Source organism: Cydia pomonella, chromosome 24 (assembly GCF_033807575.1).
Source record: "Cydia pomonella isolate Wapato2018A chromosome 24, ilCydPomo1, whole genome shotgun sequence".
In the NCBI taxonomy this organism is placed as follows: domain Eukaryota; kingdom Metazoa; phylum Arthropoda; class Insecta; order Lepidoptera; family Tortricidae; genus Cydia; species Cydia pomonella.
In genome coordinates, this window is record NC_084726.1 from 13915665 (window position 1) to 13942504 (window position 26840).

The 26840-nt window shown below is 38.7% G+C and overlaps 1 protein-coding gene across 1 annotated transcript; it reads left to right on the forward strand.

Moving 5' to 3' along the window:
• The first annotated feature begins 12255 nt into the window (after nt 1–12255).
• LOC133530892 (uncharacterized) lies at nt 12256–26340 on the forward strand. Its single transcript, XM_061868949.1, has 4 exons — nt 12256–17852; nt 18539–18603; nt 22097–23186; nt 24995–26340. Exons 1-3 carry the CDS (start codon nt 17611–17613, stop codon nt 23176–23178), a joined length of 1389 nt encoding a protein of 462 aa, XP_061724933.1. The 5' UTR covers nt 12256–17610; the 3' UTR covers nt 23179–23186; nt 24995–26340.
• The last annotated feature ends 500 nt before the right edge of the window (nt 26341–26840 follow it).

The window sequence follows — 26840 nt, forward strand, 5'->3', positions numbered from 1 at the left end:
CCGATTATGTCACCGTCACTTTTTTGTGTATTAAAATGGCCGTTGATATTTCGATCAAACAAAGGTTCTAAAGTTAATTTGATCCCCCATGTAAGAGGTACGGTCACGCCCATATATTAAGGTAGTATATACATATTTTTGGCACATTTTTCGTATCGATATTTTTCAGACGTACCGTACTAGTACAATGAGAGAAAATCAGTGATAGTTTCGGAGAAATTATCGATTACGTACTTATTATTAAGTACCGTGCTAGCCAAATTTTTCAAAACTATATATGTAAGGAAATACCGCGTTACTTCATCAAGTTCTATATTCGCCATACACCCAAGAGCTATGACTGATATCGTGAATCTTAATGTCATAAGTAAAACACGTAGAAAAACATTTCCCACTCGTGTTTTAATTTAATGTAAAATAATTACAAATCCGCAATTTTCCTGGTTCTTTCATATCTTATCTTTGAAGTACTGTTTGTGGCTGGTGAAATATTCCTTGTTTTACCAACGTTTTGGTAGATAATAAGATTCCAAAATTACGGTTGCTTCTAAAAGCATAAGTATTTATGAGATTTGTTTTCCTGTCTAAACATTTGAGCATTATTTAAATCTAGACGAGTGTACGCGGCCATGTCGAGCGTTGTTGATGTTAAACGACATTTGCCTCGTCTGAAAAGCCTTAAACCCCTTTGTCTATATGGAAGCCCTGCGCAAAAGGCAACGTTCACACTGAAGCGATCAAGCCCGTCAAACACCTCACTTTTGCACTTTGTTTAACACTTACACAGGCGAGTTCAAACCTACGTCACTGAGTCACTAATTAGTGGATTCCAGCCAGATACGTCATAAGTGTAAGGGCGTAAGGGTGTAAATGCCGAAACTTACCTGGGCATTCTGTCACTATGCCAATACAAACATTACATTGTGTCATGATATCTAAATGATGCCAGTCGCCCGTGCGTCGCGCTCGCGTCAATACTTGTACAATACGAGCGAAATGTATGCGCGACGGGCATCATTAGATATCATTTTGATGTCACAATGTAAGTACCTATGAATTGGCCTCTTATTAGACACGCAGTGCAACGTTCATGTTGCACAATTTACAACGCAACGCGGTTAAACGCATTTGCCTTCAAAGTTGTAAGGCTCACAATAAGATTGCTCTTTGTGAGGTCGCCTTCAGTCTCCTGCGGTAGTATATATTATATTGTACATAAATTATATTGATTATTTACCAGTTTACGGTTCACTTTACATTGGCAGTTCTTAGCATAAATATGTACAACCAAAATTACTTGAACCGCAAATTGCTAAAGAATCAATTTCCCCGACCGTACAACGAAGCTAGCGACCAAAATTTCTGACACGATATTTTATGAAGATGTGTATGGAGTGAAATCCTTAAAAAAAATGACCAAACCAGCTCCTGAAGGCTCTCTTCCTTCTTTAAAAACAAATGAGATAGTTTAATCTTAGACACAAGAGTGGCACATTCATTTGATGCAGAATTTAAATTATTTCCTATGTATTTTATCGAGAAGATAATTAGCACTATGCGGTTTTAGAAGAAAATATGGAAATCCCTACTAATATTATAGATGCGAAAGTAAAGTATGTCTGTCTGTCTGTTACTTACCTCTTCATGCTTAAAACGCTGAACCGATTCGGATGAAATTTGGTATGCAGACAGTTTGCCCGAGAAGGACAGGGTACAGTTTCTATCAATCATCACCATTCTACGCAGACCAAGTTACGGGCAGAAGCTAGTATACCCTATTTCATTTACCATGGCGGGATTCCACTTGAGGCGGTCATTAGGCGTAAACAATATGAGTAGTGACAACAAAAGATACCCGGCAAACTTCTTTTGCGGCGTCGTGTCTTGTCTTGTAGTGTCGTGTGTCCAGTCTTGAACCTTTTGTGTTATTATTTGACCACACGCTGGCTTTGCAGAGCAGAGCTCGTAAAGAAATTGTTAAATAATCAAAGCTCGTAAAGCAGTGGTTCTCTTTGTGCAGTTTCAAGTGGAATCTCGCCATGGTGAATGAAATGGGGTACACCTATAATATTTTTGGGTAAGTTAACACTTCGACAAACTAGGTCCTACCTACGAGATAAATTGCTTCTCATTTCCACTAAGACCACATAATACCTACTTCAATTACGAAACAAAAAACTTTTTCACATTCCTAATATATTACTCGAATCTCCGCTCAGAGCCCGATATTCCTTCGCCTCTCATTTAGATAGAGTCCCTTCATTGCTCCCATAATGAGCGCAGAAGTGGGCGCAAATTATCTTCAACTAAAGCCCTTTTATCTCTCTCTAACAAGCCATTTTGTTGTGGGTTAGAAAGAGAGATGGGATATTTTTTGGGCCCGTTAGAATAATCTGTCGTGGTAAGTAACGTCGCTCGTAATAAAGCAAGATGGACGCCTGGAAGCCCTCATTTGCTTTTTATGTCGGACATTAGCGTCAGATATTTTGACGGAATTGTCGGGAATGTTCGAGATCAATTTAGATGGATGTGATGCAGTTGATTCGACAGGTTTGCTTTTAGGCTGCTTTGGTTGACAACATTACAAATGATTACCTATGTAGGTATTATATTGTGGTCAACTAGGTAAATAAAGTGAGTTGAGGTTATAGCGTGTCGGTAATTTAAACATTTTTCATTTTATTTTAATGATAATATATAGAAGTCCAGCGGCGGTAGCACGGTCCAATTTTGATCACCTGTCACCATTCCTGTCACGTTCTAACAAGTAAGTAAGTGCGAAAGTGACAGGCAGTGACGGGCCATAAAAATGTACCGTAACTCGCGCGAAACCTGTCGAAATACACTTTATTTCGAAATGTGGTTATGTAGCTTAGAATAAATTAAAAGTGGAATAATTACTGACCTGGGTGAGATTTCATCTCACGGCCTCTCAAGTTTCTGCTTGTTCAAAATAAATTTATGTTGTTATGTATTTTTCATGTCACTATATGATGTTACTATAAATGTTGTATTGAATTGTAAAAGAGCCCTTGAGGCCTACTTGCAATATAATTTTTTTAAATATAAATTTACTAAAATTGTGCTCCAATTGTAATTCTTATACTAAAATAAACATGTGTGGCCCCAAGCAAGTCAGTGATCAAGTTTCATCTGGAATCTAACCATTTGGGGGCATCATATGCAGCTAAGATTACATGTTACGTCATTCCGCTCCTACCCTCACGTAATCCCATATGTGAGAGCGAGATGCAATCTAATCATACCCGAGCATTAGAGGCGTCGCGTTGCGGATTAGGTTAGTGCAGCTAGATTTACATTCCGGGCATGTCTTCTGGTTTAGCTCAAGGATATACAATATACATAATATAGAGATAAATAACTATAAGAGATTACATCCGTGCAAATATTCGACCTTGAAATGATGTGTCGCAATAAAATTGTTTTTGAATTATACTATAAAGACAAATGCAATTGTGATTTATCAAAGTAAATATTTAAATTACAATGGAACGGGAGACCTTTTTATAGGCATCTGCGCTAGAAACATTTATTTTCAGGTTTATTCACACCTGCACAAAATGGAAGCCAAGAGGCGGGATATATCCACGTACCCGTATGTTCGTGACGTGGCACCGCTTCGCAGGCACTACGTGCTGCCCAGTGCTCGCTGCTCGCAGGCCGATTCGAGTTTTAGTTATTCGATCTGTTTCCGTTATGATACTGACCTGTCCATGTCAAAAGTGACGTTTGTGGTTTTGACACTGACAAATCAGTATCATATCGGAAACAGATCGAATAATTAAAACTCTTGAACCGGTTCGAGCACCATCTTGATAGGTAGCCTCGAAATTAATTCCTTTGTGTTTTGCTCATTCATATTGTTTAAAATGTAATATCGATAGCTTATTCTACATTAATCTTGAGACTCGTTTAACCACCATTTTGGAGTCAACGGCCCGTAGTCCACTTGCTTCTTGTAAAGTCCAGCTATCGCTTTAAAAAAAGCTAATAAAACCACTGTACACTGTCTTATACTAACCGTACAATTTTAGTCGTATTTAAAGCTCCTAATACCTTGATACGGCGAAATAGTTCCACTGAACTGAAGCCATAAATTTAAAAGAATGAATGAATGAACTAAAACCCGAATTGGCCCAGCAGCGTGTGTCGGACGTCCGATATCATTAGGTATATAGAGAATATTGATACAGCAATTTAGAGCCGTATTTTAACTTTATAAATTCGAACTTGAATTGATATTCATTTCACATTAGCAAGGTACTCACAATAGCATTACAATCAAAAACATTTCAATGTAGCTTCAGCGTTTTGGATCTTCAAGACGCCAAGAAAATGACGTTATCATAGTTACATATACCTATCGATTACGCCTTAAATTAGGTTCTGAAAAAAAAAACTAAAATTAAAAGATATACTAATAAACAAATTAGTTATAAAAAGAATACCCCTTCTAAAGCCTCCGCCTGCGGCAAAGATCCCATAACGCTGGCCGCGTTACCTCTCTGTATTGCCAGGGATATACGCTGGGAGAGGTAAGCGCCAGCCCTATGGTCTCCAGTGGCGTCGATCAGCCGTGCCGACAGGGCCCCCATGAATGTTTTCATGTCCGCCGACCAAGGTCCCATTGTCTCCACAGCAAGCGCCGCAAACTCATAATCTTGCAGTAAAGATGAGTATTTGCGGCGCTTGAGTAGTTGGGCCTGGTCGGCAGCAGCGCCGGCTTGTGCGCGGGTAGCCTGGATGTGGGACAGCGCAAAGGTGTCTACGCATGTGGCGTCCCACACCAAAAGCCTACCCAGTCTCCACGGCACCAATGTGGCTCCGTCCGGTCGCTTGCCATCGTCTCTCGCCATGCCTGTGGGTTCTAAAGTAGCAGGCACAGAGACGGTAGCAAGCGACCGCCGAACCAGATCATTAATAGTGCCGTGGCGATATAATCGGCCGGCGCTTTTGGTGCATGAGAGGCCATGTCGGCCTAGCCAGTCCACGTCCTTGCCGCATTACAATTTTTTTCGGTTCTGAAAAATATATGTGTTGCGCGTTAAGAAAAAATACAGATGGAAAATTTACTACAATGCTGTTTTAGGCAGACCCACTTTATACGATTTTTTTACATTTCGGACCCGGGTACGTCCTTAAACTACGTCCTAAAAAGAGGTATGGGCATTGTGAATGTCATCTCGCTTTGTGTGGTAGGGCACAGCCAGTGGATGGCATTCCAGATCTAGAACAGAGCCCAACTGGGGAAATACCTCTACCTTACAGAAAACAGCAGCCAAATAACACTAGACCCTACTCATTGGGGGGCGGGTTTAGGATCGGCAGCGCGCATGTAACTCCTCTAGAGTCGCAGGCGTAGGTACATAGGCTACGGAGACTGCTTACCATCAGGCGGGCCGAATGCTTGTTTGCCACCGACGTAGTATAAAAAAAAAATACCACTCTCGCTACGAGTCGGGAACAGTTGTGGTCACCAGTCCCCTCTTTTACATAAATCTTTAGATAAAAAGGTTAAGAAATCGGCCTCGATTTGAATAAATTTGTGTGTTGTCCCGATACGATACAGGGCCTCCGATAAGGGTGCCCCCATTTATCCCACTTCGGGTAGAAATACTGTTTCGAAGGTAGCTAGTAGTAAAATACATTATTACACATAACAGGTACATAAGTAATAAACAGCTGGGCTAAGATGGTCGGCTCTTTATCATTTGTCACCATACCTGTCACGTTCTAACAAATATGTAAGCGCGAAAGTGACGGACATAGTGACAAGTGAAAAAATGGAACCATGATACCGCCGCTGAAAATACAATTACTGTGTACTAAAGCGAACTTATTCCTTATAATGATCTCTCTTAGCTGACTCTGCGAGCTCAACTAGCTTTGGGATATCTCTCAAACATATAAAATAAACAAGATCTTTTTATAACCGTCATACAACGCCGCGTGTTTCATCCTTTAAATGTAGATGGCACTATTGTGAGTATTCTGACAACTGAAAAAAATAAAAACCACAAAGCTAAAATGTAAATTATAATAAATAATGCCTACAACAAATTATGAGGCATGCGGTTCTGCATGCATTTAAAAGTTGATTAATTATCCCTTTTCTTTTGATGGGACACACAAAGTCATACGCAAAAGCTAGCCAGAATAAATCTAAAGATAAAAACCAAATCACATCGCCCACAATTTGTACGTGTTGTGTTTGTGAGCCGATAGGCCATTGCGGCTGAGATAAACGCGCGCCATCTATCCACGCACGGCGGCATTAGGAGGCGCGTGCGTGGGCTTTTTGTTAGGATTGGGGCTATCGGGAGAACTGAGGTTTTGAAGATGGTAGAAGAAAATGTAATGTTAACTTACTCGTAATATTATGTTTCACACTACTTTATCCGACTACGGAAAGGGTTGTTATTTTTGCAGTAGGAAGATATCTGTATAATAATGTAGGTACTTAATTTATGTAGATAAGTGTACGTGTCATGTGTTCCATTGTAGCGCTAAATCTTTTTCAAACAAACTGGAAACAAACGAACGGACTGGTGATCGACTTTAAAAGACAAGTAATTTTGTCCACGAATTATTCAGTTATTCAATGTTTTGCTTGTTGGCGGATTTAGAGAATGACAATTTTATTTTCATACATCATAAAGGAGCTCATTTTACTTTGCAATGTATGATTTTACAAATACAAATACAGTTTTTGGATTTAGAGACGGATTATATATATATATTATATTTAGGAACGCGCTCACACTATAACAGGCATATTCTGATTTTAATAATATGTTAAGAAGTCGATCTGGATTAGATATGTCTCAAGAGTGACGTTTTTGGTTGTAGAAATGTCACTTGTGACACTGACTGATTAATAATTAGATCTGGAATTCTCAATTTATTAAAATCAGAACAGAACACGCCTGTAACTTGTCTTAGAGTCCTTTAAATATATGTTCACTGCGCGGTTGCGAAAGGATATAACTGCTGTAACAGGCTTCAGGTGTACGGTGGCTTTAGGCGATGTGATTCGGTGGCTATATTCCGTTGACAAATGCGTGTTTACCGACATGCTTGAGGTTACACAAACATGGACGTCATTCCATGCGACCCGCTCCTTCGCGAGTTGATGGCTACTAACTACAACTAGAACTATACCCGTCACTAGTATTTTATATGTCCTGTGCGGCAAGGGAAGTATATTCCCGTACAACTAGGGCTTTTGAAAAACGTCTATAATTTTAAGCATATTACACAGATACGCGGGCGACGGCTTGTATCATACACAAGGATGTAGTCTATCAGGCGTATTCTGGTTTTTATAATAGGTCAGGAACTAGATCTGGCGTAGATATGGGTCTGATCTGTCAGTGTCAAAAGTGACATTTCTTCAACCAAAAACGTCACTTTTAACACTAACAGATCAAATCAATACCTAATCTAGATCTAATTCTAAACCTGTTATTAAAATCGTTGTAAGCCTGTATTCATCAGAATGATTGGTATGTCAATTATTTCAAATCGATAATTCAAAGTTAGGACATGTTAAATACGGGAAAATGTAGTTCGTAATGAAAATCCGGCATTCTCTACGTAAGAAGTACGAGTATATGTCTCAAAAGTGCTGGCAGTAAGCTTAAGTTTGGTGCCGCGTCGAATGTGTTAATAAAGATAACATTCGGGTAGCATCTGGATCAGCAGCAGCGTTGTTGGAGCTGAGGTTGTTACAGCGTTGCAGCTACGGATAACGAGCAGGTATAATGTCTCTATCATTTTTTTTATCCCAATTCAAAGTGCCTGGCTACTTTAGAAAACGATGAAATGAGGAAGAGTTACTGCTGAGTTATGAGCATTAATGTTTTTACTTTTGACATTTTACCTCTGACTTAACGATCTTGAGACCATGTGATGCTGGTGCTCCATAACTCTTCTCTCTACTCGCGCAGCTAATGTGAACAGGCGGTACAAACACGCTAACACGCAAACAACCGCAGGTGCGGTTGATCGCATATTGCATTAGGTGGCCCGCGGCGGCCGCAACGCTCTAGCCGCATATGCTTATTGTTAACAGAGGTTACATTCGTTTATTATCTTTTTTTTTTCGCCGTTGCTTTCCCTTACTGTTAAGGAATAGATTTCGACATTAAGTAAAATTACTGATGTTCATATGAGATCATATATTGAGATATGAAGTTCGAATAGGCATCCAAGCATTCCCACCGCAATAGTCGTTAGATGGCGCCGATGATGTCCTACATCGCGATATGGATATTTTCCCGTAGATTCTTTAAATAAACGTAATAGGAAATAAAAATAAAGAATGTATCAAGTTTTGGACGCGTCTTCGCAAATGTCAGCGAGGATGTGTAAAAGAATTCCAATGGAACCGTAAAGTACAAAGCGCATAAAACAGCAAAATGATAGGTTAAAGGAGATGGTTGGTAAGTTATTATTGTGAGCTGCGGGGTTGTTGAAGGCTGCACAGCTAATTAGTATTAGGTATTTATGTTCAGTCCCAAAACTCAACTGTACTAAAACAATTACCGAGCAACTTAGGCTGCGCTTCCACCAGAGCTCCGAGGAGGAGGTATGTGTTTGTTAAGAAGAAATAGATTTTTTTTTAATTTATTTATTTCAAAAAAATACTTATGTTTCAAAAAAGTTTATTGGCGATTAGGGCGCTTTCAATTATTATTATAAGTACTTACTTATAATAATAACTGAGTAACAGTATAGTAGTAGTAGTTAGTAAGGCACAAACTACTATAAGGCAGAAAGTAAGTACTACCTAAGATACCTAATGTAGGTACCTAAGTAGCTACAGAGTACAGATTACAGAACAAACTGCATATAATATAGGTACTTAGGTTAAGCTGAAACAAAATTTGTGTGAATACAGAAATTGTTCAACAAGATCGGTTTTTAGGGTTCCGTACCCAAAGGGTCAAACTACTACTGAGAGTCCGCTGTCCGTCCGTCCGTCCATCCGTCCGTACGTCCGTCCGTCTGTCACCAGGCTGTATCTCATGAACCGGGACAGTTAGCCAGTTGAAATTTCTACAGATTATGTATTTCTGTTGCCGCTATAATAACAAATACTAAAAACAGAATAAAATAAATATTTCTTTCCAATTTCGAGTTTCTCATCCAATCACCGAAGTTAAGCAACGTCGGGCGGGGTCAGTACTTGGATGGGTGACCGTTTTTATAGATAATGGTACGGAACCCTTCCTGTGCGAGTCCGACTAGCACTTGGCCGATTTTAATACTGTACAGCTAGCATGTGTACCTACTTCATCTCATGACGGCATTGACCATGAGTCATGAGAATAAAGGATGAGTTGAGCGAGGAAACTTGAATGAAGTAATTCTACTCGTTTCTAGCAAACACACCCCTCGCTACACATCTTCGCACACCTCTGGGGTCAAGGCAACCTTATATCAAGTACCGCCCGAAGTAAGTGGTAGAACTATAGATAAACAGATAAAAGATTATCAACGGCTTGTTCGATTTAACAGACGTAATAACGCCAATTCCTCATAACGTCTTATTTACCTACTTTTAATAAATTCGGTACTTCATTTAGAATTGTTCTAAATTTAAGTTGATAATTTGTACAAGTTTGTTTATGAAATATATATTTTTTTGTTAGCCCACTATAGTGTCCCACTGCTGGATAAAGGCCTCCCCTCGTTTTCTCCACTCGACCCTGTCGTTGGCATTTTCCCACCATTTTGGGTAGCATGCGTCCAAGTCGTCCCGCCATCTCCTTTTCGGTCTGCCTGCACCCCGTCCTGCACCGTCTATGGTGTTCCGTAGGTCCCACTCAGTAACCATTTTGGCCCATCTTTCCGGTATGTTGAACCCTCCTAGACGTCAGCTGCCGCTCCGTTGGTGGATTGAGGAATGGGAGCCACCGAAACACGTAAAAAAATGTTATAGCTGTCATAACAGTTTCACCTCTAGCTAGCTCAGCTACGCAGCTACGCTTATTCTTTAGCTTAGTGACAGACGTGAAACGCCGAAAATGGCGGACACAATTTGTTCTCGATAGCTTGTATAATTATTGCTTGTATATTTGTTTGTACGTAGTACATTTAAATAAAAAAATATAAAATAAGTAGACAGCAACGGATAAGCAAAAAAAAAGACACAAGCACATTAGGGACACTAGGGTGTAAGTCCAATAGGCTGTATGGCAGTGAGAATAATTCCGGTCGAGAAATGGGCCTCGTACGAGTAGCTACTCGTATGTATCGTCCAGAAACTTACACGTAAAATGCACGTTACTACGTACGTAAATGTACGTTACTTGTGGCCGTATTAAAATAAAACGCCTATAAATAAATGACAAAATAATTGCCCAGAAATCATTTGCAATCACCAGAATTACGCCACAACAAAACTTTTACAATTAAACGCAATCGAAAATAAACTGGCACTACAACATAAATAACAACTGTTATTTCCCGCGTTACTACACTCGAGGGTACTATAAATGGGTCACATTGTATGGAAACCCTTATACAAACTGTTTTTTCAGTCCATAGTACTTCTGCGAGAAGTGTTTTTTTTTATTCATTAATATAATCATAATGAATCACGTTTACTGCTGGTCCAAATGAAAATATTGGGAAATATTTTTATTTGAAGTTTGTATTAGTAGAAATCGATTGAGAATCTGATCATCGTAAAAACATCAAAATATTCAACAAGTAATTTCTGACTTTTAAATACAGTACAGTATATTCTGTACAGAGAAACCGATTTCATCGCTCTCTAGTGTAATAAACAGGAGTGATTTCTGTAATTATTGTAACTATAACTACACGGGAGGGGCGTTGGGGTAATTTTTCAAATTGCCTTCAAACGCTGACTGTGCTAACATTGTACCCAAGTGGGGGCACTCAAATCATCGCGAGAAAACAGGGAAAGATAAAAAAAAAACATTATTGTTATGGAATGGAAACATTTTATAATAATCTGGGAGTGTTTTCACCGCTACGCCATAGATAAGATATATATATTAAGCAGTGTAGGTACCGTGGCCACCAGATATATCGGAACGGGCAAGGTGCTCAAAAATATCTGAACACGCACTCTAACACCTTGACAATAGAGGCGTATTCAGACATTTGTAGGCACCTTGGCCGCTCCCATATATCTGATGGCGACTGTACATATTTGGCTTTCCCTTTTCTCCATTAGCGGTAGTAAAGGCGTTTGAACTGGCAAAAATTAGTCAATCCGGTGGAATCTGAATTCTATATTACACTCCGCCACTGGTATAGTTAGCAACATAAGAAACTAAGCGGGCTAGGTGGTCTAAAATATCTGCACACGCTCTTTGTTAAGGCGCCGTAAATTCAGAGAACAAGAGTTTTTGAAAAATCGTAGCGCTTTTTAGATCAAAATATTACGGTTACCAAAAATTGAATTAGCAATTGTGAGGCCTTTCTCTAGTAAATATAAATATTATAATAATAAGACCATTCTTACACAAATTGACTAAGTCCTACAGTAAGCTCAATAAGGCTTGTGTTGAGGGTACTTATATAGACAACGATATATATAATATATAAATATTTATAAATACTTAAATACATAGAAAACACCCATGACTCGGGAGCAAATATCCATGCAAGTAACTAAATGTCCTTACCAGGATTCGACCCGAAACCATCGGCTTCATAGGCAGGGTCACTACCCACTAGGCCAGACCGGTCGTCAAATCGTCTCCCGAGCGTAGTAGGTGTCTAGTCAACTCTATGGCTGCTGCTCGACGCAACATTGGCGCAACTACGCAACGAAGCCATTTTCCATATCGCTGACTAGACCCCGACGCTCGAATGACGCTAGTGTGGGGTGGCCCTTAAGTGAGTTTCCCCGAAAAGCCCAATAAAATTTTCCATCCTGTATAAAAGCCAAATAGCTTTGTATTTCCTTCAAATAGGTACTATAAAAGAATTACAGAACAAATCTATAACGTAAACGTCTAAAGCTCCATCGCAGCGGCATTTTAAAACCGCACCATTTCGCGTCACGACGTCACCTGGGAGTCAACCGCGCCACCGCACTGTCAACCGTATGTGGGTGCGATAAGGGTGCTTTAGCGACGCAGTGCGGTGGGAATGTGTTTATATGGAGCGTCAAGCAGACGGCGTCAAAACAAATGCAGACCTAAGGGAACCCTGCAGGGTTGGCAGAGAGGGTTGGTATTCTTTATTAGCCTACCATAAAACTACCTGACTATGGTCCGATACTATAACTTTGGTCCAAAGCTTCAATATATAAGTGAATAATTTTTTTGTTGTATTTTTATTCGCCTATTTGAGTGTCCCACTCTTAAGTGACAGTTCCCTTCATTAGCTCTTTCATGGAGTATCTCTTCCAGGCATTATCAACCTGGCGTTCGACCTCCTGCCTGTTGCTGAAATAGACTAAATGGCCCAAGTAAATATACTTGTCAACATAATGCTAGTCTACCTATTCTACCCTATGTTTCCGGCTGTTGGTCATTTGTTTCTTTGCACGATTCAAATGAAGCCAACCTGAACGCTTGCGTTATTTAAGTTTTGGAGCATTTGATTTTTTGATGCAGAAGAGGCATAAGAGAAACGTCGTCGGCGAAACGAAGGTTTGATAACCTCTTGTCGCAGACGACTATTTTCCTAGCCTCCCAGAAAACCACCAGGCTCTTAAAAGGATGCTAGTGAATAGTTTTGGACACAGCGGATCACCTTGTTTGTCACCTTTTATAGGGAACGACGGGCCGAAGTACTGAAGCTATAACGTCTGCTGTACTATTTTTTTCCTGTATATATTTTGAATTAAGTTGATATAGGTAGGGTGGGAGTTTGAATTTGAAGAGCGGTTACTATAGCAGAATGGATGATGCTATCAAATGCTTTAGTGTAATCTATAAAAGATATATTTTGACGACCGGTTTGGCCTAGTGGGTAGTGACCCTGCCTACGAAGCTGATGGTCCCGGGTTCAAATCCTGGTAAGGGCATTTATTCGTGTGATGAGCATGGATATTTGTTCCTGAGTCATGGGTGTTTTCTATGTATTTAAGTATTTATAAATATTTATATATTATATATATCGTTGTTTAAGTACCCTCAACACAAGCCTTATTGAGCTTACTGTGGGACTTAGTCAATTTGTGTAATAATGTCCTATAATATTTATTTATTTATTTATATATGATATAAGTTTTAATTTTAACTTTTCAATGATTTGGTTGATTGTATGGTGGTGATCGATGGTGGAGAACCCAGGTCGAAAGCCAGCTTGGTTAGGGGGTAGGCGTTGGTCGAGTTGCCCGGCAATGCGACACTCAATGATTTTAATAGTTATTTTGTAAATATGGGAACCAGACTGATTGACTGAAATGTACCAATATATATCAGCAGTCAAGCAGTTGAAATACATTGTGTACCTAGTCATAGTCCGACTATTCTAACTCTTCACCAATTCCGCAGCGACAAAATCTGGGACCGCTACGATAAAAATCATATTTTTATACATTTTTTTTAGTAAAGCCTTAATGTTTCCACAAACTTCGATTTGGTGTCGCACAACCCTACCAGCAGTATGAGAGCGTTCCCGTGTCGCGCCGCCGTGACAGCTGCGCGGAATCGCGGAAATCATCGCGCTCACGACTCACAGCACTACGCCTAATTACCGTCCCAGGAGACGGGAGACGGGTTTGACGGATGTGGCGATAAATGTTCACTTGTTTACGACTCCAGTAGGCCAATCTAACGTACATTTGACATCAAAATGATATAATTCGCGCGTGCATTTCGGTTGTACTTGTCTGTACGTGTACGACGAGCAAGACGCACGGGCGAATGATCACAAAGAGACATCATTTAGATATCATCATTAACATTTTCCAGGTATAATAGTCTCACTTTTGAAAGAAACTTGGTATCACACAACTGGCTGAACTTCAAGAGCGTTCCCATGTCGCGCCGCGTGTTGGTATGGGGACATGGTGTCTTTCAATAATATAGAGTCTCTTCTTTAAGTACCGTCTTTAACGCAGTTTGGCAATCGTCGATGCAATTCCAACGTTCATTACAGCTTATATTAAGCTTATCGAGCCCGATATGAATGCAACAACTGCTAGAGATATGTCTTCTTTATTTATTTCTTTATTTCAGGTAAACATCTGTAACTTACAGCTAACAAGCCAAAGCGTTACAAATATTAATTAATATATATTAACATTACAATGATTTAAGACTAACAAAACTTCGTAACTTAAGAACTATCCACAGTCTTATCCACAGCGATAAAATCATAATTGAAATATGCACTCACAATCTGAAATACGCTTGACCCGCGCCAAGTGAAAGCCATTCAGAACGTAATCGACTGTTAGTTGCAGTTAATGGCGTGCGTGCGAGCGCGATCGCTGCCGATCGGCGCTTCGCGGAACACGAGCTATTAACACTGTTGACGTACCTACGATACGTATGTGCCCTGAACTCTAATGTGCGTCAACAAACGTCGCGTCATTACCTTCTGTTCAGTACCTCTAGTGTAACTTCCATTCGATAGCGTAACGTAACTTTCGCGTTTAGGTTAAGTCTCATTTTGTATGGGATTTAGAACAGCGCGCCAAGCGGGACGTTTTGGAAAGTCAAAAATCTCATACAAAATGACACTTAACGCAAACGCGTACGTCACGTTTCGCTGTCGAAAATATTTACACTAGGGGTACTGTTATTGATTGTAATAGAAAGGTAAAGTTAAGTACGGAAAAGAAAAATCATTAACTACTCCGTGGGCTCGACTAACACGATAGACTAAGTTAAAAGTAAAGTTTACTGAAATCGGTCTTGTTTTAGAGTTAATGACAATTCTTGTGATAAATAAAACTACTTATTCATTGTAATGTATTTTTTTTTCTCAAGATGTAAAAATCAGACACACGCGCAGAAAACACATACACACGCAGAAAAAAAAAATCTTATTTATTTAAATTTATATCGATTGAGACTATAAACACATCGTGACTCAAAATAAAGACCTTTCATGTTCCACGAGTCTTCCAACACACGTGTTGAGAGCGGCGCCGGGGGCTGGCTGAGCTCACACCTGCCCTACTTAATGCTGAATGAAGACGGACTGCTTAATAAATAGTTATGTAATAGGTACTTACTTTGCATCAATAGTATAGTCCGTGTCATCCACGATGACGCGCAGATTTGTCAAATCTAACCTATAATAACATGACAACACGAGTGAAGGCAGGCGTCTTCGTCCATGATCTATAGCGGACGAAACAACGCGCCAAAAGTATCTTATCAGTTATTAGACAATGGTAGATACTTTTGACGCGTAGTCAGATCCGCTACTTTTGATACTTCGCACGGAGACCGATTAACACACAAATTTTCAATTTTACATCATAGTGACATCATTTTTCCATTCAAAAAATGCTCATACCACAATACCCGTAATATGGAAGAGCGATGGCGGAGTTTCCTCGGTGAGACAAAGGTGCCGGCGACCCCACGCTGTTTGCTGTTTACCCTGCGCTGCGACCCATCTGCCGAGCCGACAGACACGTACATTGCATAAGAAGGTAGGCCAAATAGACACCTCAGGGGCATCAAACATATTCGTAAGAAACCTACTGTACAGCTAATTTGGCTTCTCTTTTTTCCATGAGCCGTGGAAAAAATGTTCGACTGTGTGAAAAATAGAAAAGCCGCTGGGATTCGAATTTTATAGATGTTCCGCCATTCACATCCTTATATTTTTCCAGTTAGTATTCTTAATCCCCGGCCTGAATATTTAATTTTAATTTAATTAAATCGTGAATCTAGAGCCACACAAATTACAAATTTTACTTTTTGTTAAACAAAAAACCAACACGAACAAGCTAACTCGAAAGTACACGAATAATATTTGAACGATGTCGTTTTATTTATCCTGCAAATAATAATAATTCAGCCTATATACGTCCCACTGCTGGGCACAGGCCTCCTCTCATGTGCGAGAGGGCTCGGGCTATAGTCCCCGCGCTAGCCCAATGCTGATTGGGGATTTCACATACCTACACCTTTGAATTTCTTCGCAGATTTATCCAGGTACATGCTACATCATACATACATCATTCTAATGTAACGCACACTGGCGGTCGACTGGCCTGTATGTTCTGTTACCGCCGCCGGTTGCGTAGCGCTGCTACGCCGTAGACCCGCTACGTGCTTCTTAATTCAGAATTATATTGTACTTATTAAGTTGCACTGGTCAGCAAATGTGCCATTATTTCAATGTTATTCTTGTCTGACACGTAAGCTAACATCTAAACAAATACCTGAGTAAAAAGAAGCCGCAAGCCACCTGCAGTCTCACTAGCAATTCACAGACATTATGCATTTATAAGTGCAAAATTTACGACCAATGCTAGATTAAAAACAATTATAAGTAAGTATAGCCTCTAGTCTAGCCGTGACTGTATGGCCATCAGTTGTAAAACTAGCTTTAACTCTGTATCTTTATTACTTCCATATTATTCACCCATTAGCCCCCCTAGTTGATTGAAGTTTGGAATATTTTAGCTAGTTTTATGTTTATTCCAGGCTGTAAAAAGAAATTGTACATTAGTCAAATATGTGTTCTAGTTTCGTTTATTTTTGAATGGTTGAAGAACATATCCTAATTCCAAATATCTAAACATTCAAACATCTACGCATATATCAAAATTAAACTGCTAGACCAGTTTACTTTTGCGTTCTTAGTTTGTTACTTTGTTATACTACTTTTGCTCGGTTTCGTGAACTGCCTTTACCCACCACCACCATTAACCCGAACTACAAACTATTTACTTTTAAAAAGTTCCACCTTAAGGCGAGGTTTTGTTTGGCCCAATTTCCACCCACGTCAGTGCAAGGATCGAGTTAGGAAGTGAGGGTGGTACAACCTTAACGAAGATAAACAAACTTGGAAACTATTTAACACTTGTAGTTCAGGACACGAATAGCAGAAATCATCATCATGATCTGACCGTATAGATACCTACTTTTGTTGCGTAGTTAATTCTTTTTTCACGTCTCTTAAATAATTGTGAGTCTCTCGACGCCCTGCGTCCACAGCGCAGCGAGCGGCAAACACGCCGCAGTGAACTGCATTCAACCGGTCGAACTGCATCGGAGCGGCGCGCCGTAAAGAGGATTCCGCTGCTGTCCCTCGATATGGCTGGCGCTTGCACTATTTTAACAAGATTTCTAAATAGCTTGACATTCTCAGGTAAAAGTTACAGTCAACCAAATTAATGCACTTTGTCACAGTGACAATAATTATGTCTAACAGCTTCATTCTTTGCGATTTATTGTTTACATGCTGTAGTAGCGCCACCTAGCGTTAGCCTTGCACGGGTTTTTAGAGGGTCTTTTTTTTTTTTTTTTTTTTGTCTTACCCCCACTACTAAACCAACACTCCTGAACGGTCCGGTCGCCGCTCTCGAGTCATTATGCGTTTCCGTGCTCAAGCCTTCGCACGTCTCCTGGACTTTAGAATTTAAATCGTTATAAGAACATTGTAGGCGCCCACGCTTGAAGCATGCCTAAGAGGAAATATAAAACTGAAGACGAAATTCGTCGCAAGATTCTAAAGTTACAAGAAAAGCTGGCAAGAAGGACTAACGAACAGGAACATTACTGTGCATCCGAAGAAAATTTTAACGGTAAGTTTTTGAAAATACCCTATTTTGGGAATATGCCAATATTTGATGCGAGGATACCGCACCTGGGTTACCTCTGTCAATGTATAGTGATGCGTACTGCTAAATCTGGGCTGTTACTGTCACATTCTTAGATAAATAATTGGCTTTTCGGCTACCTTTTTGCCTAAATTTGATGCGAGTTTACCAAGTATGGGTACTCTCTGTCAATATAATTGTATGATTAAACGAACTTACCTTAAGTGAAGTTCTATCATAATTATACGATGCTCCTTGTCCGAGACGTTATTACAGTAGTAGCGCTGACAGCCTAGCGCCAAGTCACTGTTTTAAAGCTAAAATTTAAAAAGAAAAAAATACGCCTCTCGTTTGACAGATGTATGACAATCATTAAGTTTAAAGGAATGTTACGAACAAACCTTATATATAGGGAATAAATTCTTGGTAATTTATGGGGTGGGTTAGGGATCGACTTCTCGGACAAGGAGCATCGTATAATTATGATAGAACTTCACTTAAGGTAAGTTCGTTTAATCATACAATTATACTCTACTCCTTGTCCGAGACGTTATTACAGTAGTTGTTTACAGGTAAGGTTGTGAGTAATTTACCAATGTACATAGACAACAACTTTTATTTTCATTGAATAAAATTTAACATAAAAAAGAAAACATAAAACGACTTCTAATGACTGAAACTTGACATATAATAATTTTCAAGGTATTTATTACTCCCTCTTTTATTTAAAAATAAATCTAAGTAGTAACAGAATTCTGTTAAGTAAATGAATCTATATAATATGTGAAGAACTCAAAACTGCATGACTGAAATGAAAAGACTGTGCCACAGGTCTATTATAGTGCCTAGCGAAGGTGGCTGAACTTGCAGACCACCCAGCAGTTTGTTGAATTTGGTCGATATTTAAGCCTGATCTAAAGGCAGCAGATGTTGAGGAATGTCTAGTCGAATGGGCTGTAAATACACTGGTGTCAATTCCTGCTTCATTTAGGGTTTTTTTAATCCAACGACTTATGCTTTGGGTGGTTGCAGGAACATAAGGTCTTTTAAAAGTAAGGATTAGTCTATCATGGTTAGTCCTAAAGGTTTCTGTGGCTTGAATGTATGATTTTAGAGTGGTTACAGGACAAATTTCTATCTTGGACTCGTATACTGGAAGTTGTAATAATGGTTGTGGCACACCTTTTTTGGATGTTTTAATTATGTCTGGTATGAAAATACTAATCTTATCATTAGAAAAACTTATATTTTTTAAAGATATTAGTGACAATGTTTGAACCCTGTGCCCAGTGGCTAAGGCCAGTAGTGTTACCATTTTTCTGGTCAATATTTCAAGTGGTACATTTGTAATAGGTAAGGTAGCCAGGTAGTTTAAAACTACCCCGGGGTCCCACGTAACATTATACTTTGGTTTAGGTGGATTAGATCTGTATATACCCTTCATTAGCCTTTTTATTCTATCATCAATTCCTACGTTTGGTCCCAATAACAAAGATAATGCAGATCTAGTTGAATTCAGTGTGCCATAGGATGCTCCATTTTCAAAACATTGACTTAAAAAAGTAAGTATGTAAGGCACAGATACCTTGTAGGGATCTAGATTATTTTGATTGCAAAACTGCCACCAGAGTTTAAGAGGGGAGTTATACTGACGCATGGTATTTTGAGACAGAGAGTTAAGCATAATGTGTAGTGCTGAAGATGGAGTACCTCTCCTCACATATGCCTGGCTGATAGCAGCCCTGCAGCCAGGGTAAGCTGAAGATGAAGTGGGTGTGTCTCTCTGTAAGGTGATGATAATAAATTCTCATTAGGTTCAAAAATTAAGAGATCTCCAATTACTAACTTCTTTACAAGCGGAAACCATGGTTGTGATGGCCATAATGGAAAGATTAAGATACCAGTAGTTTTATCAATCATAATTTTTTGAACACATTTTAGAATCAGGGAAAAAGGAGGGAAAGCATAAAAGAACAAGTTTTCCAATCAAGTTGGATTCCCTATCAGCTTCAAAATTATCTTTTGTGTTAATATAAGAACTGTAGATCCACAAATTATTTTGTTCACAGTATTGCCAAATTTCCCTAGTAATACTGTTAAGGTGTGGAAATTGAATTCCTCCGTATTTATTAATGTAAGCTACAGCAGTTGTATTATCAACTCGTAATAGTATTTCACAATTATTTAAACCCTTAGCAAAACATTTGAGACCTAATAAGGCAGCTTTCAGTTCTAAAAAATTTATGTGATTTTGTTTTTCTAAAGATGACCAAGACCCTGATGCCTTCTTTCCTTCACACACAGCACCCCATCCGGACAAGGATGCGTCCGTGTGAATTTCCAGAGTGAATTTATGTTGTTTAATCAAATTTGGGTTATGTACATTATCACACCACCAATCGAATTCTGGGGTTATAGTCTGTGGAAGTGTCATCATTGCATCATAATTTTCATTATTTTTTAATAATGCTAAATATTTTTCTCTTTCCAGAATCTTTGTGTATACCCAACCATAGGGGACTGCTGGGGCAAGTGCTGTAAGGGTTCCTAGTAATTGTGAAAATTCTCTTATACTACAGCAAGTCTTTTTATTAAATGACTTAATTTTATGTAATATTGAGATCTGTTTTTGTTCTGGTACCCCTAAAGTCATATTTGTAGAGTTTAAGGAAAAGCCTAAAAACGTACATACTTGATTAGGTGAAAGACAGCATTTATCAAAATTTATAGTGAATCCTAAATCTTGTAGTAGACTACAAGTTAGTGTAACATTATCCTTACAAGCTTTTTTCGAACTTCCAAAAATCAGGAGGTCATCCAAATAGGTAGTTAGAATCACATTATTACTTCTGAGGTAAGTACTTATTGGCCTGACTAATTTAGTGAATTGTGCTAAATTTTCTTTCTCCAATCCAGCGCTCATAAGTTTTGTCCAGCGGGTTGCAAGCTCCGGTCGAATTTCGGGCCCTTTCTCCTCGTTTTCTTCACCTTCTGTGCCCAACGCCAGTAAAAACTCCTCTGGTAACCCACTTCCTTCCTCTGAAATGTATAACAAATATACTTTGATAATCATGTAGTAAAAGCATGGTCTACCCGCTGAGTGATAGCACTAGCTTTGAGAATTGAAGTGTTTGGTTTTCCAATAAGTCACATTTACATTAAGTATTTAATGTTCCGTCTATCCGCTATGTGATAGCACAAGATTTAGATCAGGGTCTACCCGCTTTGTGGTAGCGCAAACCTGTATAATTTCAATTAAAGTTAATGTAAACATACCTATGACAAGGTCATCGGTGTTATTTTGGGATTCTGCCTCTGGTACCTCACAAGATGTCTCGCCATCCATATTTTCCCTCCTGTCTTGAGCAGGTTGTGTATTTGTTTGCGGTGATGGCGTCGATTCCGAAGATGGTGGTTGTTGTTGAGGGGTTTGCGGCGGCGACGCCATTGTCACCGGTTCAGATGAGATTTTGTGTAATTTCTTCTCCAACTTTCGAAGTTTTCTTCTAATATAATCCGTTTCACTTTCGTCGGCTTTTCTTTTAGTCATTTTTAACCCTATTTAATATTTTACTAGTACCAGAATTTAAGACGCGAGGAATAGAAAAAACGGTTTCGCGGTTTTTAAATTTCCAGTAATTCTCATATCAACATCAATCAAAGAGAACAACCTCAAGTAGTGCCAACTTCATAGACAAGATGAAAAAAACCGGAAGGTGAAAATAAACCGATAACATAGCAAAACAAACGAGTGTGTAAAACACATTGAATTCATTGTTTACATTTGTCTATGACAGGCAATGAATTTAGGTTATAACATTTCGTAATACTAATTAAAACGTAAATACAAAACTGTTTGTTAAACACGTCGAATAAAATCAACGTCAAAATACATATAAATGTCTTACATACCTAGAATGATTTGTAATTGAATACCCGAACTCAAAACTTCTGTAAGCATTCGTAACCGATTACGATTATTGGTGTCAAAAACATACCAAACCAACCGTAGCAACTCACAAATTCTTCTTCGCAAACCATTATATTCCACAAATATAAAGTTATTTACACAAGGAATAAGGTAAAACACCATATTTTTATCAAAATAACGAGAGAACACAGTGCTCGACGCGTTCACTGACAACGTAATGATTGTCATACATCTGTCAAACGAGAGGCGTATTTTTTTCTTTTTAAATTTTAGCTTTAAAACAGTGACTTGGCGCTAGGCTGTCAGCGCTACTACTGTAATAACGTCTCGGACAAGGAGTAGAGTATAATAGTGATGCGTACTGCTTTCTGGGCTGATACTGTCACGTATTCTAAAACGGACTGTACTTCTTGCAGATGTGCCGTATTCGGAAACACCTTACACTGAGTTGTTACCGTATTATTGCCAACCTGAATGGGACACATCCGAGGCACAATCGCCACAGCCGACAGCGCCCTGTCTGTCGACGGCGCACTCAGCTACGTCACGACAGCCGTCACCGCATTCCGCCGAGGTGGACAACCAGCCGCAGCCCGTCTTACAGTTGTCGCCGCAACCTGTCTCACAGTTACCACCGCAACCTGCCTTGCCGTTGCCACAAAATCCAGGTACATCAGGTGAAAATCAACCAGATGATTTGCAACTTGATGACGATATTCTTCAGTTACTAGGCGATGCCCCAAGGGAAGAAACCCCTATGGGACCGCATATTCATAAAGATATCGCCAGTCGATGGCAAAATATTCTTGCCAAAGGCCTCACAAAGGAACTAAAGGAAAGTCTAACTAAAGAATATCTGATTCCTAATAATTGTGACCTTTTGTTGGCCCCGACTCTCAACCCGGAAGTTAGGGTGGCTTTACATGACCCCCTGGTAAAAAGAGACACGTCACTACTGTACAAGCAAAAACAACTGGGTATCGCCTTGTCCGCTTTAGCTGCAGTAACTGAGATGGTCCTTGCAAACGAGACTTCTAAACAAAAACTATTGAAACCTCTCAGTGATGCTTGCCGCATTCTCTGCGACAGCCATTTTACAGAGACTAGAACCCGCAGGGGTTTCATTATATCGTCTATTAACGCAAAATTAAAACAGACTCTGATCGACTCCAATAGGGATAAGCTGTTGTTTGGAGAAAATGTTTCGGAAAAATTGAAGGCAGCAAAAACTATTCAGCAGTCTGGCGAAGCATTAAAGAATAATCCCCCTAAACCCAGATATAATCGTCCGAATATTCAGTCAACAATTGCAAATAGGGGTAATTTAAACTTCGTGCCCCAACACCGCAAGACGGACACGAAGACCAACAACCGTCGAGCCCCTGCTTACTCGCAGAGGCAGATGTCGCACAACAACAGTACGCGACGCCACAACGATCGCGATCGCGACCGCGCACCGACGACATCGAGGACAGCGGGAGGACATCACCGGAAGTAGTTGATCAGGTACGATATGCTGGCAGACTACAATAATTTTATGACAAGTGGTCTCAAATTACTGATGATAATATGCTCTTGTCTTGGATAAAAGGATATACTATCCCTTTCAAAACGACTCCTTATCGAACAGACAACCCTAGTGTTTGTCCTAAAACCAAGCAGGAAAAAATAGATTTTGATCACTGTATTAAAAAACTACTTAAAATTAACGCTATATCTCACTGTAATCATGAACCTGGCGAATTCCTTTCTTCAGTCTTTTTAGTGCCAAAACCAAACGGAGATAAAAGATTTATTTTAAATCTTAAATGCCTCAATAAATTTGTTGACAATAAGCATTTCAAAATGGAAGATTACCGAACAGCGTGTAAATTAATTACTAAAAATTGTTACATGGCATCAATCGATCTGAAAGATGCGTATTTCTTGATTTCAGTGCGCAAATCACATAGAAAATACTTGAGATTTAAATATAATAATTTTTTGTATGAATTTAACTGCCTCCCGTTTGGCCTTTGCACTGCACCGCTGGTTTTTACTAAACTTTTAAAACCAGTTATGGAATACTTAAGAAAAGTACATCACATGATTTCAGTTATTTATTTAGATGACATTTTTTGTGTTGGTGGAACATTTTCTGAATGCTAATCTAACGTTGCACTGACTAAGCAGACGTTTGAGGATTTAGGATTTCTCATTAATTTCGAAAAAAGTTGCTTTGTGCCTAAAACACAGTGTACATTTTTGGGTTTTGTTTTTGACTCTGAGAATTTGATAATGAAATTGCCTCTTACTAAAAAAGAAAAGATAAAACACAGTCTTACTAACATGCTAAAAACTAAAACATGCAAATTGAGAGAATTCGCAAGATTTGTCGGTTTATTAATATCTGCCTGTCCGGCAATCAGATATTCATGGTTGTATACAAAATACTTTGAACAATTTAAATTGTCATGTTTACTTAATAACTCTAGTTACAATCAACTTGTAACAATACCTGAAAAATTAAAATCTGATATTATTTGGTGGTTAAGGAAAATTGACGAGGGAAATAATCCTTTATATTGTAATGATTTTGTAATGGAAATCTTTTCCGACGCATCTCTGTCTGGTTGGGGTGCTTATTGTAATAATAAGGAAGCTTTCGGCTACTGGAAAGATCACGAGAAATGTTTGCATATCAATGAATTAGAGCTCAAAGCCGCTTATTTAGCGTTAAAAAGTTTCGCAAAAGATCAATTTCATATTAACATTCTATTACGTATTGACAATATAACTGCCATTTCTTGTATTAACCGAATGGGTAGTGTCCAGTATGAACACTTAAATGGTATATGCAGAGAAATCTGGCATTGGTGTGAGAGGCGTCAAATAATGATTTTCGCGTCTTACATTAATACAAAGGACAATTGTGAAGCTGATAGTTTGTCGCGTAAAAAGTTTCATGACACAGAATGGGAACTTAATGCTAGTGTTTACAGTGATATTACTTATTATTTTGGTCTCCCTCAAATTGATCTGTTTGCTAGCAGGTGCAATGCTAAGTGTGATGTCTTTGTAACATGGAAAAATGACCCAGAAGCATGGGCTATTGACGCTTTCACAATATCTTGGAAAAATATGTTTTTCTATGCATTTCCACCATTCGCATTGATAACTAAAGTTTTGCAAAAAATTATTAAGGAAAAAGCAGAAGGAATAGTCGTGGTACCATACTGGCCATCACAACCTTGGTTCCTCTTATTTCATAGATTAAAAAACTCTGAATTATTATTTTTCGGCCCGGATGTTGATTTATTAATCTCTCCTTTCAGAACTCAACACAACTTACACCGCAGCCTGAAGTTAGTTGCCGCGAAGCTTTCAGGCAAACTCTTTTGAAAAAATCCTTGTCGAATAGTACGGTGGAAATCATGTTATCGTCGTTGTCCGACTCTACATATAAACAATACGACAGTTGTATCAAAACATGGATATCATATTGTAATACTCATAATTATCAATATGATTCCGTTTCGGTCCCGATTGTCTTAAATTTTCTCACAGATATATTTAATAAGGGTGCTAAATATGGTACCATAAACTCTTATAAATCAGCACTATCCCTTTTACTGGGTAATTTAGATGATGATAGGGTAAAACGTTTTATGAAAGGGATTTTCAAATTACGCCCTACAAATCCAAAATACAATTTAACTTGGAATCCAAGCATTGTGTTAGACTACTTAGCACAGAAATTTCCTAATTTAGATCTTGATTTAGAAACTCATTCAAAAAGACTGCAACATTATTGGCTTTAGTAACTGCACACCGAATACAAACACTTGCTTTAATTAAATTAAACAATATTAAAATATATTTTTCCCAAGAAATTATGATTACGATACCTGATCTAATAAAAACTTCGAAACCCAATTTAGCACAGCCAGTTCTGAGGTTACCTTATTTTGACGACCGACCTGAAATATGCCCAGCTAGATGCTTAGAATCCTACATAAATAAAACCAAAATGTTTCGAAAGGATGATTATTTATTTTTAAGTTACAAAAAACCTCATTTGAAGGTTACCTCTCAAACCGTAGGTAAATGGATTAAAGATGTGCTCTCTAAAAGTGGAATAGATACAACCATTTTTAGTGCGCATAGTACTCGACACGCAGCGACGTCTGCAGCCAATAGATCTGGGATCAGTATAGATGTCATAAGGAAAACTGCAGGCTGGACAGATTCCTCCTCAGTTTTCGCTAGATTTTACAATAGGCCAATTAGTGCCAATCCCAATGATTTTGCAAATGTAATCCTCTCTTCCAATAGTAATCTGTAAATAATAAAAAAATAAAAAAAAATAAAAAACAAATTTACTTACACGTATACCTATATAATATGGTTATAATGTTAAAGATGTAATGTTGACATAGATGAGGTTAAAGGTACAATGTTTTATTCGTTCATTCTGAAATATTACAATATACTTACCGATAAGCTATGTGATGAGTATGTACTTATAATTATTCATATAATAAATGTGATTGACTACTAATGATTGTTTACTTCTTTATTTGTTTACTCACCTATAATGGTGTATCTGAATTTCACATTTTATTTTGTGCTCTGAACATCTACAGCATGTAAACAATAAATCGCAAAGAATGAAGCTGTTAGACATAATTGAAAATCAAACGAACTTACCAAGTGAAGTTCGATGACAATTATGTAAACAGCTTCATTCGACGCGATTTATGCAAACCCTCCCTATACAAATACAAGTTTGTCTGCCCTACCCTATAATAATAAAATGTGAAAAATAGGTAGGTACGTAACTCTAAACAAAATGACTCGAGAGCGGCGACCGGACCGTTCAGGAGTGTTGGTTTAGTAGTGGGGGTAAGACAAAAAAAAAAAAAAAAAAGAAGACCCTCTAAAAACCCGTGCAAGGCTAACGCTAGGTGGCGCTACTACAGCATGTAAACAATAAATCGCGTCGAATGAAGCTGTTTACATAATTGTCATCGAACTTCACTTGGTAAGTTCGTTTGATTTTCAAATATGAAATCCATTTGCAAAAAACCTCATGTTATTGTCACATGACAAATACACGCGTTTTCAGCAACTGTCTTTCTCCAAAGGTCATGCGACATCTGATTTCGGATCGGAGAATGC